The sequence below is a fragment of the Orcinus orca genome, chromosome 1 (genome assembly GCF_937001465.1).
Source record: "Orcinus orca chromosome 1, mOrcOrc1.1, whole genome shotgun sequence".
Classification (NCBI taxonomy): Eukaryota; Metazoa; Chordata; class Mammalia; order Artiodactyla; family Delphinidae; genus Orcinus; species Orcinus orca.
Window position 1 is genome coordinate 178,098,509 of NC_064559.1, and position 13,901 is coordinate 178,112,409.

Consider the following 13,901-nt stretch of genomic DNA (forward strand, 5'->3'; position numbering starts at 1 on the left):
GGACCCTGCAGGACACTCCCGTGTACAAAACCCTTTCCGTGTACCCTGTTTCTTGTTTGTAGAAAAAGGCTTCAGCCTCCCAGACCTTCCCTGAGTTACAAAGAGCAGATTCAAGCAGATGCTAATTAAGGAAGTGAGGGAATGCAGAAACAAAGGAAAAGCAGTCAAAAAGTTATAGTTCGATCACTTTGCCGCACACCTGAAACTAACACAACTTTGTTAATCAACTACACTCCAATAAAATTTTTAAAAAATTACAGTTCAGTGATAAAACAGAGTCCTAGTTCCTTCTCATGGGATATACATAACAATCTGACAGAAATTTTGAGTTCTGTAGGAACTAAGGCCCCCACCTAGGTGAAGGATGGTAACTACCTTCTGAGACTCCAGACTAGTGGGAACTAGAAGGTTGAGGATTGAGATTCCTGGAACACCACCCTGTTACCTCACCACCAACCAATCGGAAGAAGGTCATACACCCTGAAGCCATCACCCCAAAAGATGCCTTTAAAAACTCTTCCCTGAAAACCATTGGGGAGTTCAGGTCTTTTGAGCAGGAGCCACCCATTCTCCTTGCTTGGCCTGTGCAATAAGCCTTCCTCTGCTCCAGATTCCAATGTTTGTTTGTCCTCACTGTGCTTCGGGCACATGGACTTGGGTTCAATGACAAAAACCGAGACTCTCCTTGCCTGTCTTCACAGGTGTGCCCACTATTGAATAGCACACAGTAGGGATTCAATAAATAGATTCAATGAATCCAGTGAATTGAATGAATTGGGTAAGGCTTAGATTCAATATCACAGCTGTTATTTTCTATATCCTTTGACCATCCTTTCTAGTTCAGTGGTCTGAGGAAGCAAGAATTTCACATAAAAATTCAGTGTAACCACAAAAAGAAAAAAAAAAAAATTCAGTGTGGCTCAACTTAAGGGGTCTATTAAAAAATTTCTGGTTACTTTCTCTCTCCCCTTGGTCTCCCTCTCTACCTCCAATTGAAGGTGAAGAAGAAAGAGGAGGAGAATAAGGAGGGAAAGGGGCAGGAAGGGAAGGAGCAGCAGAAATCATCCTTCAGTATAGTTTTATACCAACTATTTAGAATAATTTTTTAAAAATTGATAATATCAAAGAAAATTGATAATATCCAATGTTGATGAGGTTGTGGAAAAATTAGTACACTCAAACTGCTAGTGAAAATAAATAATGATGTCTAGTATTTGTTAAGCTTTTACTAAGTGCTAAACACACGTTTCATTTCATTTGGTCCTCACAGCTCTATGCGATAGGAACTACCATTGCTCCCATTTTATGGATTAAGAAATTGAGGCTTAAAGAGTTCAACTATAGAAACCATATGTTGACACAATCTTTTTTTAAAGTAATTCGACAAGTGTCGTATCAAAACTATTAACAGTTATATCTTTAGCCCAATTATGCTGATCTTTTTTTTTTTTTTTTTGCGTTACACGGGCCTCTCACTGTTGTGGCCTCTCCCGTTGCGGAGCACAGGCTCTGGACGCGCAGGCCCAGCGGCCATGGCTCACGGGCCCAGCCACTCGGCGGCATGTGGGATCTTCCCGGACCGGGGCACGAACCCGTGTCCCCTGCATCAGCAGGCGGACTGTCAACCACTGCGCCACCAGGGAAGCCCCTATGTTGATCTTGTAAATGTGTTTTATGGAGTACTCAAGAGAAGAAAAGAGCTACATCTACAAACACTTTCATCACAGCATAATCTTAAATACTAAAAAAGTAGAAACAAAGGTCAAACAACAAGAGAATTTATAGGACATCAACATGATAGAATACCATGTGGCTTTTAAAATTTTTATTTATTTATTTTTATTTATTTATTTTTGGCTGCACTGAGTCTTTGTTACTGCGCATGGGCTTTCACTAGCTGCGGCAAACAGGGGCTACTCTTCGTTGTGGTGCACGGGCTTCTCATTGCAGCATCCTCTCTTGTTGTGGAGCAGAGGCTCTAGGCACGCGGGGTTCAGTAGTTGCAGCACACAGGCTCAGTAGTTGTGGCTCATGGGCTCTAGAGTGCAGGCTCAGTAGTTGCGGCACACAGGCTTAGTTGCTCCGTGGCATGTGGGATCTTCCCATACCAGGGCTCGAACCCGTGTCCCCTGCATTGGCAGGTGGATTCTTAACCACTGCGCCACCAGGGAAGCCCTACCATGTGGCTTTTGAAAGAATAATTATGAAGACTGTTGAAACATGGGAAAATGTTTTATGAAATACTAAATTTAAAATCAGACTATGAAAATGAATGTACAATATGATAACCATTGAAAATATATACATTTGAATAAGGACCAGAAAAGAATAAATGAGAATAGTTGTGTTAAGAATGTGGGCTTTATAGGTTTTTGTTTTCTCAAATATTTGCTTTAACGTGATTACATTGTTTTTACTTTTAAATTAAAAAATAAATAAGAAAATACCCATGATGATAAGAATAGAAAGAATGCTGAATTAGCTGTATGTGTGCTCTACTGAACAAAAACCTAATTAGGGACTTCCCTGGTGGTCCAGTGGTTAAGACTTTGCCTTCCAGTGCAGGGGGTGTGGGTTCGATCCCTGGTTGGGGAGGTAAGAGCCCACATGCCTCGGGGCCAAAAAACTAAAACATAAAAAACAGAAGCAATATTTTAACAAATTCAATAAAGGCTTTAAAAAAAATGGTCCACATCAAAAAAAGAATCTTAAAAAAAATCCCCTAATTAAACCACTGAACTTAAGTCATGACATTGATCAATACAAGGCATTTGAGGATACCAAACAAACTTGAGAAATCCATTATTAGAACAGGTTTAATGAATTTATCAGCAATTTTGAAGACTCCTGGTTGACGTCCAGTGAGGATCTGTCATAACTCTTCTCCACGTCATGCTCCACCTTCACGCCCAAGCTTTAAGTTAGCAGCTTTGATCAGTCTAGTTTTAGACACCAGTGATTTTATAGTTCTGACTTGGCCTTATTCTTGGATGTGATGTATTTCTTTCAGAGAAGCCACGTTTATGTATCCAGCTTCAGAATTCTGTGAACACGAAAGAGACTCGAGGGACTTGGCGTTTACCATTGCTTCTTCTGACCTATGTTCTTCAGTTTCTTGAAGACTTCCAGCTGACTCTATCAAACCCGTTCCTGAAAAACTAAGAATGGCCATGTGTGAGGACTTTGTATAGACAGGATCTCTCAGCAGCACTTTGGGGTTACAGAGTTAAGGCATCAATAGAATTTCAACTTTTGCAGGATCTTAGTTCCCCCTTGGCAGTGAAAGCGTGGAGTCCTAACCACTGGACCACCAGGAAAGTCCCTGCTATGCTTTCTCAAGCCAGCAACTAGAACTAGCTAGGCAGCCATAACTCTCTGGCATGTGGATGATTGCCTTGATTTTACTCACCTGGAGTTTGGTAAGGGCACAATTTTATTCAATACTTCAAATTCAGGGATGTCACTAATTGTTTCCTAAAAGAAAAGAAAGGATGAATATTAAAAAATTATAACGATAAACCATTGGCGATATGATCCTAGAACTTATGCTTTATATATATTTTTGGTTAAAAATGTAATCCCCTCACCTTACACCTGTTAGACTAGCTATCATCAAAAAGACAAGAGATAACAAATGCTGGAGAAGATGTGGAAAAAAGGGAACTCTTGTGCACTGTTGGTGGGAATGTAAATTCGTGCAGCTACTATGGAGAACAGTATGGAGGTTCCTCAAAAAATTAAGAATAGAGCTACCATATGATCCAGCTATCCCACTTCTGGGTATATATCTGAAGGAAATGAAAACACTGTTCCAAAGAGATATCTGCACTCCATGTTTATAGCAGCATTATTTACAATAGCCAAGATATGGAAACAACTTAAGTGTCCACTGATAGACGAATAGATAAAGAATATGCATACAATAGAATACTACTCAGCAAAAAACAAATTTTTTAACAAAATAAGGAAATCCTGCCATTTGTGACAACACGGATGGAACTTGAGGTCATCAGGCTGAGTGAAATAAGTCAGACAAAGAGAAAGACAAGTACTGTATGAACTCGTATACACTTGGAGTTTAAAAAAACCAAACTTATTGAAATAGAGACCAGATTTGTGGTTGTCAGGGATGGGGGAATTAGGTGAATGTGGTCAGAGGTATGAACCTCCCTTGTAAGAGAAATAAGTTCTGGGAATGTAATGTACAACATGATGATATACTTAACAGTACTGTATTGTATATATTGAAAGTAGCTAAGAGAGTAGATTTTAAAAGTTCTTGTCATGAGGAAAAAAAATTGTAACTATATGAGATGATAGATGTTAACTAATCTTATTGTGATCATTTTGTAATACATATATATATATCAAATCATTATATTGTACACCTTAAACTTATACAATGTTATATGTCAATTATATCAACAAAATTGGGGGAAAAACTGTAATCCCTAATACCTATAGAATATTTGGTAACTATACATGTCATACTTTCAACAACAAAAAACCAAACAACCCAGTTAAAAAATGGGCAGAGGAGCTAAATAAACATTTCTTCCCAAAGAAGACATACAGATAGCCAATAGGCACATGAAAAGATGTTCAACAACACCAGTTATTAGGGAAATGCAAATCAAAACCACAATGAGATATTACCTCACACCCATTAGAATGGCTGTTATCATAAAGGCAAGAAATAACAAGTGTTGGCAAGGATGTGGAAAAAAGCAAACCCTCGTATACTGTTGGTCAGAATGTAAATTGGTGCAGTCACTATGGAGAACAGTATGGAAATTCCTAAAACAATTAGGAACTACCACATGATCCAGTCCCACTTCTGGGTATTTACCTGAAGAATACAAAAACAGTAATTTGAAAAGCTATATGCACCCCTATGTCATTATTTATAATAGCCAAGATATGGAAACAACCTAAGTGCCCATCAAAGGATGAATGGATTAAGTAGATTATACATATATAAAAATGATATCTTGCCATCTGTGACAACAGTGTGGACCTTGAAGGTATTATGCTAAGTGAAATAAGTCAGACAGAGACAGACAAATACCCTATGATTTAACGCACATGTGGAATAATAATAATAAAAAAGAACAAACCAAACCAAACAAAAATAAACACATAGATACAGAGAACAGAGTAGTGGTTACCAGAGGGGAAGGTGGGGGAGGGTGAACTGGGCAAAAGGGGGAGGGGAAGGTGGGGGAGGGTGAACTGGGCAAAAGGGGGATGGATGGATGGATGGAATCTAAACTTTTGGTGGTGAGCATGCTATAGTATATACAGAAGTCAAGGTATAATGTTACACACATGAAACTGATATAATGTTATAAACCAATGTTACCTCAATAAATAAAATTATTTTAAAAATAATAACTAAATGCCATAGTTTTTATGTTAGTGCTTTTCACAAGCCTGCTTTTTATATCCACTTTTCTACATGAATTACCTCATATTAGCTGATATAATCATTCCATTCTATTTGATGAGTTCTTAATACTCTGGTAAACATTTTCTGTCCCTTTAAATCATAAAAAAAAGTAACTGTTTTGAGCTCCATTACTTTAAGAACGAAATATTCTTTCTCAGAAAAATGTAGACCAAAACAGACCAGAGGCCTACTCACAGAGCATATAAAGACCATGTCAGAAAATGTGGGTTTTATTCTGAAGACTGCGGGAAATCCTTGCAGTGTTGAGTCAGCGGCTCAGACTACATGTATGTTCTAAAGACCCCTCCGGCTATAGACTATAAGAACCATAGGACTTCAAAAGACAAAGCCTGGGAAGATGGGACAGGGGAGATGAGATGTGTCTTTCCAAGCAAGGGAAATACATGATTCAGAGGAGGAAACGGCAGAGCTTTTGGGGAAACAGTGAATAGGCTAGTTTCTTTTGATCAGGTTTGTCAGAAAGGTATTTGGAATATGGAACGTTCTTATGTGGCTTCAGTTCTGGTTTAGACATCAATAACTCCGGAAGCCTTCCCTAGCCACTCCACACAGGTTGAGACACCACTCCCCCTGCTTCCTCAGCATTCTGGGCCTACTGCTCTTGTAGAACTTAGCGCATGGCAGTTGCCAGTTACATGATTGTCATTCTCACTGGGCACGAGTTCTGGGAAGACAGAGAGTATCTCTTGTTCACCATCATATTTAAACCATATGGGAAACAGCATGAGACCTGGCACACTGTATATGGTCCATTAATATGTGTTGAATGAATAAACTTCGTCTTATAGACAAAGGCAGTCTCTGAAACTCTTTGACGTGAAGTACTATGAAATCAAGCAGTGTTTCACGATGATGGGTCTAGTGGCATGGGCAGGGCAGATTAGAAGAGGAGGAGAGATTGAAAGGAGATGAGTTAAGAAGTTGTTGCAGTGACCCAGGTGCTAAGTATTTGGGATGCAATGGGTAACAAGATGGGCAGAGTTCCTGCTCTCTCGTAGTGTATAAGCCAACTGAGAAGAAGGATGGAATTACAATACAGGCAGCAACATGGTCTATTACAAAGGCTATGTCCCTGGTTACTCCAATGCCCCTGCAAGGGAAACAGTTGACTTGGAGTATTATGAGACAGTGGCTAAGAGCAGGGACCAGAGAGTGCTGTTTTCAGTCCTTGTTTTTCTATTTGTTAGCTGTGTGACCTTGGGCAACGATGTCACTTCACCTCTCCAGGTCTCAGATTCTTCAACTGTGAAAATGGGAATGACAGGCTTTTCACATAAGATTATTTTGTGGATTACAGGAGATAATATACATAAAATGCTTAGAACAGTCCCAGGCACATAGTAAGCACCCAACGAATGTCAAGCTGTCACCACTGTAGCCCCAAGAAAGGAAGCGACCTAGGATATGTCTGATCTCAGGGATCTATATACTGATCTATTTGCATATGTGGTAATCACTGAGAATCAACAGATCTTGGAAACGTAAGCAGTAGCTATGTGGCCTTTGACATATCATTCAACTTCTCTGGGTTTTATCCCCCTCCTGTGTAAAATGAGAGGATTGGATTGGAGGATCCTTAAGATTCTAAGTTTATAAACAGTTTTGGAGTTTATTCCAATAGGTGTCAAGATGTTACAACTCGGTACCTTTGTCACACGTGGGATATTGAGCTTGGTATACTGTAGTTCTGACCCATGTGACATTTCTTATCTTGATTTGATGACAATATTGTGGATCTCAAAACTATTGGTCCTAAAAAAATACTCCTTTAAGGCCTGTAACTCAGCACCGACAATACTATAGTATTTATTCATGTATGTGTCTGTCCTTTTCTACTAGACTGAAGGTCTCTGAAAACAGGAACTATCTTCCATATTCCTAGGACCTATCACAGTTCTTGGAATTAATAAATTTTTGTTGAGGGCTTCCCCAGTGGCGCAGTGGTTAAGAATCTGCCTGCCAATGCAGGGGACACGGGTTCGAGCAATGGTCCAGGAAGATCCCACATGCCGCAGAACAACAAAGCCCATGGGCCACAACTACTGAGCCTGTGCTCTAGAGCCCGCGAACTACAACTACTGAGCCTGTGTGCCATAACTACTGAAGCCTGCGCACCTAGAGCCCGTGCTCCGCAACAAGAGAAGGCACCACAATGAGAAGCCCGCTCGCCGCAACTAGAGAAAGCCCACGCGCAGCAACAAAGACCCAACACACCAAAAATAAATGAATAAAAATAATAAACTTCCCTTTAATAAATAAATAAATGTTTGTTGAATGAATGATTAAGTAAAAGAGTGAATGACTAGACAATTAAGAACAGTTGTAGCTCAAGCAAAGCCATAAACTGTTGGAACTTAGGTCACATCATCTGGCAGTTCTACTTTTTTATTTTTTTAACATTTTTATTGGAGTATAATTGCTTTACAATGGTGTGTTAGTTTCTGCTGTATAACAAAGTGAATCAGCTATACATACACATATATCCCCATATCTCCTCCCTCTTGCGTCTCCCTCCCACCCTCCCTATCCCACCCCTCTAGGTGATGACAAAGCACAGAGCTGATCTCCCTGTGCTATGCAGCTGCTTCCCACTAGCTATCTATTTTACATTTGGTAGTGTATATATGACCATGCCAGTCTCTCATTTTGTCCCACTTGCCCTTCCCCCTCCCCATGTCCTCAAGTCCATTCTCTACATCTGTGTCTTTATTCCTGTCCTGACCCTAGGTTCTTTAGAACCTTTTTTTTTTTTTAGATTTCATCATATATGTTAGCATATGGTATTTGTTTTTCTCTTTCTGACTTACTTCACTCTGTATGACAGACTCTAGGTCCATCCACCTCACTATAACTCAATTTCGTTTCTTTTTATGGCTGATTAATATTCCATTGCATATATGTGCCACATCTTTATCCATTCATCTGTTGATAGACACTTAGGTTGCTTCCATGTCCTAGCTATTGTAAATAGAGCTGCAATGAACATTGTGGTACATGACTCTTTTTGAATTATGGTTTTCTCAGGGTATATACCCAGTAGTGGGATTGCTGGGTCATATGGTAGTTCTATTTTTAGTGTTTTAAGGAACCTCCATACTGTTCTCCATAGTGGCTGTATCAATTTACATTCCCACCAACAGTGCAAGAGGGTTCCCTTTTCTCCACACCCTCTCCAGCATTTATTGTTCGTAGACTTTTTATGATGGCCATTCTGACTGGTGTGAGGTGATACCTCATTGTAGTTTTGACTTTCATTTCTCTAATGATTAATGATGTTGAGCATCCTTTCATGTGTTTGTTGGCAATCTATGTATCTTCTTTGGAGAAATGTCTACTTAGGTCTTCTGCCCATTTTTGGATTGGGTTGTTTGTTTTTTTGATGTTGAGCTGCATGAGCTGCTTGGAAATTTTGGACATTAATCCTTTGTCAGTTGCTTCATTTGCAAATATTTTCTCCCATTCTGAAGGTTGTCTTTCTGTCTTGTTTATGGTTTCCTTTGCTGTGCAAAAGCTTTTAAGTTTCATTAGGTTCCATTTGTTTATTTTTATTTCCATTTCTCTAGGAGGTGGGTCAAAAAGGATCTTGCTATGATTTATGTCATAGAGTGTTCTGCCTATGTTTTCCTCTAAGAGTTTTATAGTGTCTGGCCTTACATTTAGGTCTTTAATCCATGTTGCGTTTATTTATTTATTTATTTATTCATTTATTTATTTTGCCGTACGCAGGCCTCTCACTGTTGTGGCCTCTCCCGTTGCGGAGCACAGGCTCTGGACGCGAAGGCTCAACAGCCATGGCTCACGGGCCCAGCCGCTCCGCGGCATGTGGGATCTTCCCGGACCGGGGCACAAACCCGTGTCCCCTGCATCGGCAGGCGGACTCTCAAACACTGCGCCACCAGGGAAGCCCGAGTTTATTTTTGTGTATGGTGTTAGGGAGTGTTCTCATTTCATTCTTTTACACGTAGCTGTCCAGTTCTCCCAGCACCACTTATTGAAGAGGCTGTCTTTTCTCCATTGTATATTCTTGCCTCCTTTATCAAAAATAAGGTGACCACGTGTTTGTGGGTTTATCTCTGGGCTTTCTATCCTGTTCCATTGATCTATATTTCTGTTTTTGTGGCAGTTCTACTTTTGATAAAATCTGCAAAACAACTCAAAAACTTGGAAACTGTCACCTTTCTGAGACCAAACATGATGCAGGTCTTAACGCTCATAGCAATAGTGCCCAATGAGCAGGATCTACCGTGAAATATCCCAGGAAGAAACGCCTAGCAGGTGATACAAGCCGGGGAGGAAAGCAAGCAGCCTCCTTCCTGGAGTCAAAATGCAACTCTGCTTACTGAAGTCCCTCTGGCTGACTGCTCACCAGCCAGACTCTGGACCTCATGGCAACAGAGACTTATTTGCTGCAGCTCTCTGGTCTTGGCTACTTGTCAGCATGGTTTTTTGTAACATAATTGCTTTTCTCTGACTCAGATGTTCTCCTTAGGCTTGACTCCTTGCCAGACCAGACTAGCTTCACTTTACCTTTCTGAGCCTCAGATGGGCTCATCTCTCAGATGGGGCAAGAATAATACATGCTAAACAGGATAGCTGAGAAGGAGGCATCTGTGTGAGGACATTTAACATCCGTTCATTCTCAAATATTTATGGAGCATCTGTCCGTAGATACAATGGCATATGAGATGCAACCCTTGCCCTCCAGGATGTCGCTGCTGAGATGATGAGATAGAGAAGTGAAGAGGTGATGACAATACAGTGTGTTAAGGAAGAAGCTAGGAGGCACACACAGTTTGCTTTGGGATCACACAGGAGGAGCACGTTGAACAAAAGCTGACCCAATGAAGAGCAAAGTTGGTCAAGAGCAGTCTCCAGGCCTGCTGCCCCCGCGTGCAGCCAGCGAGCCTCTTTGCTGCAGTCCACCATGAGGCCAAGTGCAGGCTACAGCGACACGCAGAAGATGAAGGAAGGTGAGAAGAGCAACCTTACCTCCCCTCTGCGGATCTGGATGCTCCTTATGATTCGCTCTAAGAGACCAACCTGCTGCGTGAGCCGGAGACTGTTTTCTTGTAGCTGCTTATTTTCTTTATCCAGGAAAAGTACTCTAAGGATGGCATAAATCAGAGGCGTAACTAAACGTGTCTGTATCCTTCCTAAAAACTGTCTCCCATTTCCCACTAGCTCTGAGTCTCAGCCCACTGCCAGATTTTAGAACCAACTTTGCCAGAATAATTCCCACCATATTCCAGGACCAAGTGAAAAATGAATAAGCCTCTGGCTTGTACACCGTCATTAAATACATACTGAGAACAGAGACACACTACATGCAAGAATATGAAAGGCACAATTCCAGCCCTTGAGAAACTTAAGGAAGGATACGATCCCACTTAGGGGAGGGACTCTGCATCCCTTCAAACACTGTTCATCTGGTCGCATCTGGTTCATACACAGCCATACATTCTGTATGAACACTGTTCATACACAGCCTACATCTGGTTCTGATCTCAGTCATCCCATGCTTTTGTTTCAGTAGTAGTAGTAGTAGTAGAAGTAAAAATAGTAGTAGCAGCAGCAGCAACCACTGACCAAGTACTTCTTATCCACACAGTAAGCACTGAAAACTTTTCATGTATTAGCTCCTTTAATCCTCACAACAACCCCATAAAAGAGATACTGTTATGAAGCCTATTTTGCAGATGAGGAAACTGAGGCTCAGAGTGGGGAAAGTAACTCGTGTAAGAAGATAAAACCAGAAAGTCATTGAGCTGGGATGCCAGCCTGCTTCTCTCTTGGTCTACACCTTGATTCCACAGGTGCCAAATGATAAACGTGAGTGTCAACACACACAAAGGGAAGGGCCCGAATGAGCAGAGCTGGGTCCTCAGGAGGCAATGTTGCCATGAAAGAGCCTATCTGAATGCCCAGCCTGCCTTCTCCATGATATTTTTCTCTTTAATTTCACAACTCTGCCACTTGTATGAACTGCTAAAAACAGCAGAATGGCAGAGAAACGGTTATCAGATAGGCCGCAAACTCAGAGGACTATCTCTGGAAAGATCTCTTTGTGGAGGGAGAAACCTCCTCTTTGTGGAGCTCACAGGTGACTCAGGCAGGCACCCACCTGCTCTGGACCGAAGATATTATCCATTTATTGCCGTGGATCAATTCCTCTTGCTCTGTGAGCTGCTCCAGAAGTTTCCTCTTTTCTAGGAGCAGGATATCATTTTGGGTGGTGATCTGGTCCTGGAATGCCTTCTCCTGGGGATAATAAAGCCCCCTAATTACCCCGGAAGGAAAAAGAATCACACATTTAAGAGCATCAGCCTGTTTCTAAACTCTGACAGCAAATTGCCTTGTGAACTTCTTCTCTCCTGTCTTCTAGTCTGTCTTTATCTGTTTGCTGAATTGTCAGCTAGACGGTTCTTCTATTTATCTTGGTTATTTTATGTCATGTGTTTTGTTTGGACATTTACTCATTCTTTTGGGTTAACATTTAAAAATATCTGAACGCTCAACTCCCAGTAAGGTCCCAATGCTCTCATCTGTATTCTAATTCCATAGGTTATCGAGTCACTAACAAATACAACTGAATTCTCTGTATCTCCATATTGAGAAAGATTTCCATGTAACACATTTCCATCTGCTTTGTAGTTATAGTCTCTTTAAGGCAAAGGGAGGAAGACGGGAATCTAGCCACCTCACCTGACAACCAATGTCAGGGTCTCAGTTGGCTTGGCAAGTTCAGCATGTAAACCAGGTACCGAGAATATTCTTGCAGTGATGATGCTGAAATGATTTCTAGCTTGACAGCATGTTTCATTATCTACCAACGTTTTCCCTGGAAGCAATAGCTAGCGAAGTTATAGCTAAAATGATAAAGGATTATATTTTGTGAAAAAACACTAACATTCTTATATCGAGTCAGCAGATATTAGTAAATGTCACTGTTGGTGAGGAGTTTAGAAGCTCACAAGTGTAGAACTGCCCTTCTCACTTCACCAAGAGCCTGTCAATGGTGACAGGCAAGTGCCTTCACCTATTTGTGTTTGTTTCCACCTGCCACGTGTGGGAGCGAGTGGGGACGGGAGGAGAAACACCACCTCTGGTAGATGGGTGAATCACAGGGTTAAGAGCGGCAACTTTCTTTCTTTTAATAAGGTACTAATATAGATCATTCAGAAAAGACTGTCCATATATGTGGTATCTAAAAAAACCCAAGCAACAAAGAAAACCAGACTCATAGATACAGAGAACGGATTGGTGGCTGCCAGAGGTGGAGAGGGGTGGGAGAAATGGGTGAAAGCAGTCAAAAGGTACAAACTTCCGGTTATTAATAAGCCATAAAGATATAATGTACAGCATGATGACTATAGTTAGTAATACTGTATTGCATATGAGAAAGTGGCGAAGACAGTAGATCTTAAAAGTTCTCATCACAAGAAAAAAATTTGTTAAGTATGTGTGGTGATGGATGTTAACTAGACTTATTGTGGTGAACATTTAGCAATATATATAAATATCAAATCATTATGTTATATACCTGAAACTAATAAAATATTATGTCAATTATAATTCAAAATGAAAGAAAGAAAGAAAGGCTGTCCATCTATTATTAAGGAATTGTAAGGAAGGAGATTACAGTATGTTTTGAAACAAACTCTTCCAGATCTTAAAGTCCTTCATCCAGGACCCTTCAATGTCTAACAATAGTCTTGCCTGCTATTATTTAAATATAGTTATGAGAAGGATTGAGAATATAAGCAGCTACCCCACAAATAATGCTCTCTGCAGTTATAACTGGATTAGAAAGGAAATTGAGTGGGGCAGGCTACTGACACCCTGTCCGTTGGAAATACTGTATGTTTTGGAACCAAAAAATCAGGACATCTGCTCTAATAATAGGATAAAGTATTTGGGGAAACCTGGTTTGGGTGATCACACAGTCAGAGGACTCAGCTGGCTCACTGTATGAAGAGAAGGCTGAAGGAATGAAGCCCCCCAAAGTGGCATTATTTTCTGGAGATTAGGTGCTTAGAAAGTGAGTCCAGCTTTTGTATGCTCGGGGCTCCGGTTCACGGGCCCTAAAATAAGTAAAATCAGGAGCTCCAGGTCTGTACCACTGTGGTACATCTACTGATTCACACGCTTCTAAGAGATTTTACACTAAGAAGAAAATAACATTTATGAAAATTTATATGTGCCAGGTCCCACGTTAGGCATTTTGTATTTTAATTATTTCCCCATTTTACAGAGGCAGAAAATGATGCACAGGGACTCGGGCAAGGTCACAGAACTATCAAGCGGCAGGGCTAGACTTTGCATCCAAGTCTGTCCAAGGCCAACACCAACCACTCTTGCCTCGCCTCTGCTTACTTGCAGTCTCCAGTTAATTTCATGGAGGCCTGTGGTTTTTTGGGCAGATGTGTTCGTT

The 13,901-nt window shown here is 40.8% G+C and overlaps 1 protein-coding gene across 6 annotated transcripts in view; it reads right to left on the bottom strand.

Annotated features, from left to right (window-relative positions):
* Nucleotides 1–1,437: 1,437 nt before the first annotated feature.
* Nucleotides 1,438–13,901, bottom strand: part of CCDC30 (coiled-coil domain containing 30) — a 169,115-nt gene continuing 156,651 nt past the window's right edge. For all 6 annotated transcript variants that reach the window (XM_049699117.1, XM_033421967.2, XM_049699114.1 and 3 more), the window contains 4 exons: nt 11,592–11,728; nt 10,460–10,574; nt 3,410–3,474; nt 1,438–3,158 (listed from right to left, as the gene is read on the bottom strand). In XM_049699117.1, the coding sequence (XP_049555074.1) occupies nt 2,981–3,158; nt 3,410–3,474; nt 10,460–10,574; nt 11,592–11,728 (495 nt within the window). In that variant the 3' untranslated portion in view covers nt 1,438–2,980. The remainder of the gene's footprint in view (nt 3,159–3,409; nt 3,475–10,459; nt 10,575–11,591; nt 11,729–13,901) is intronic.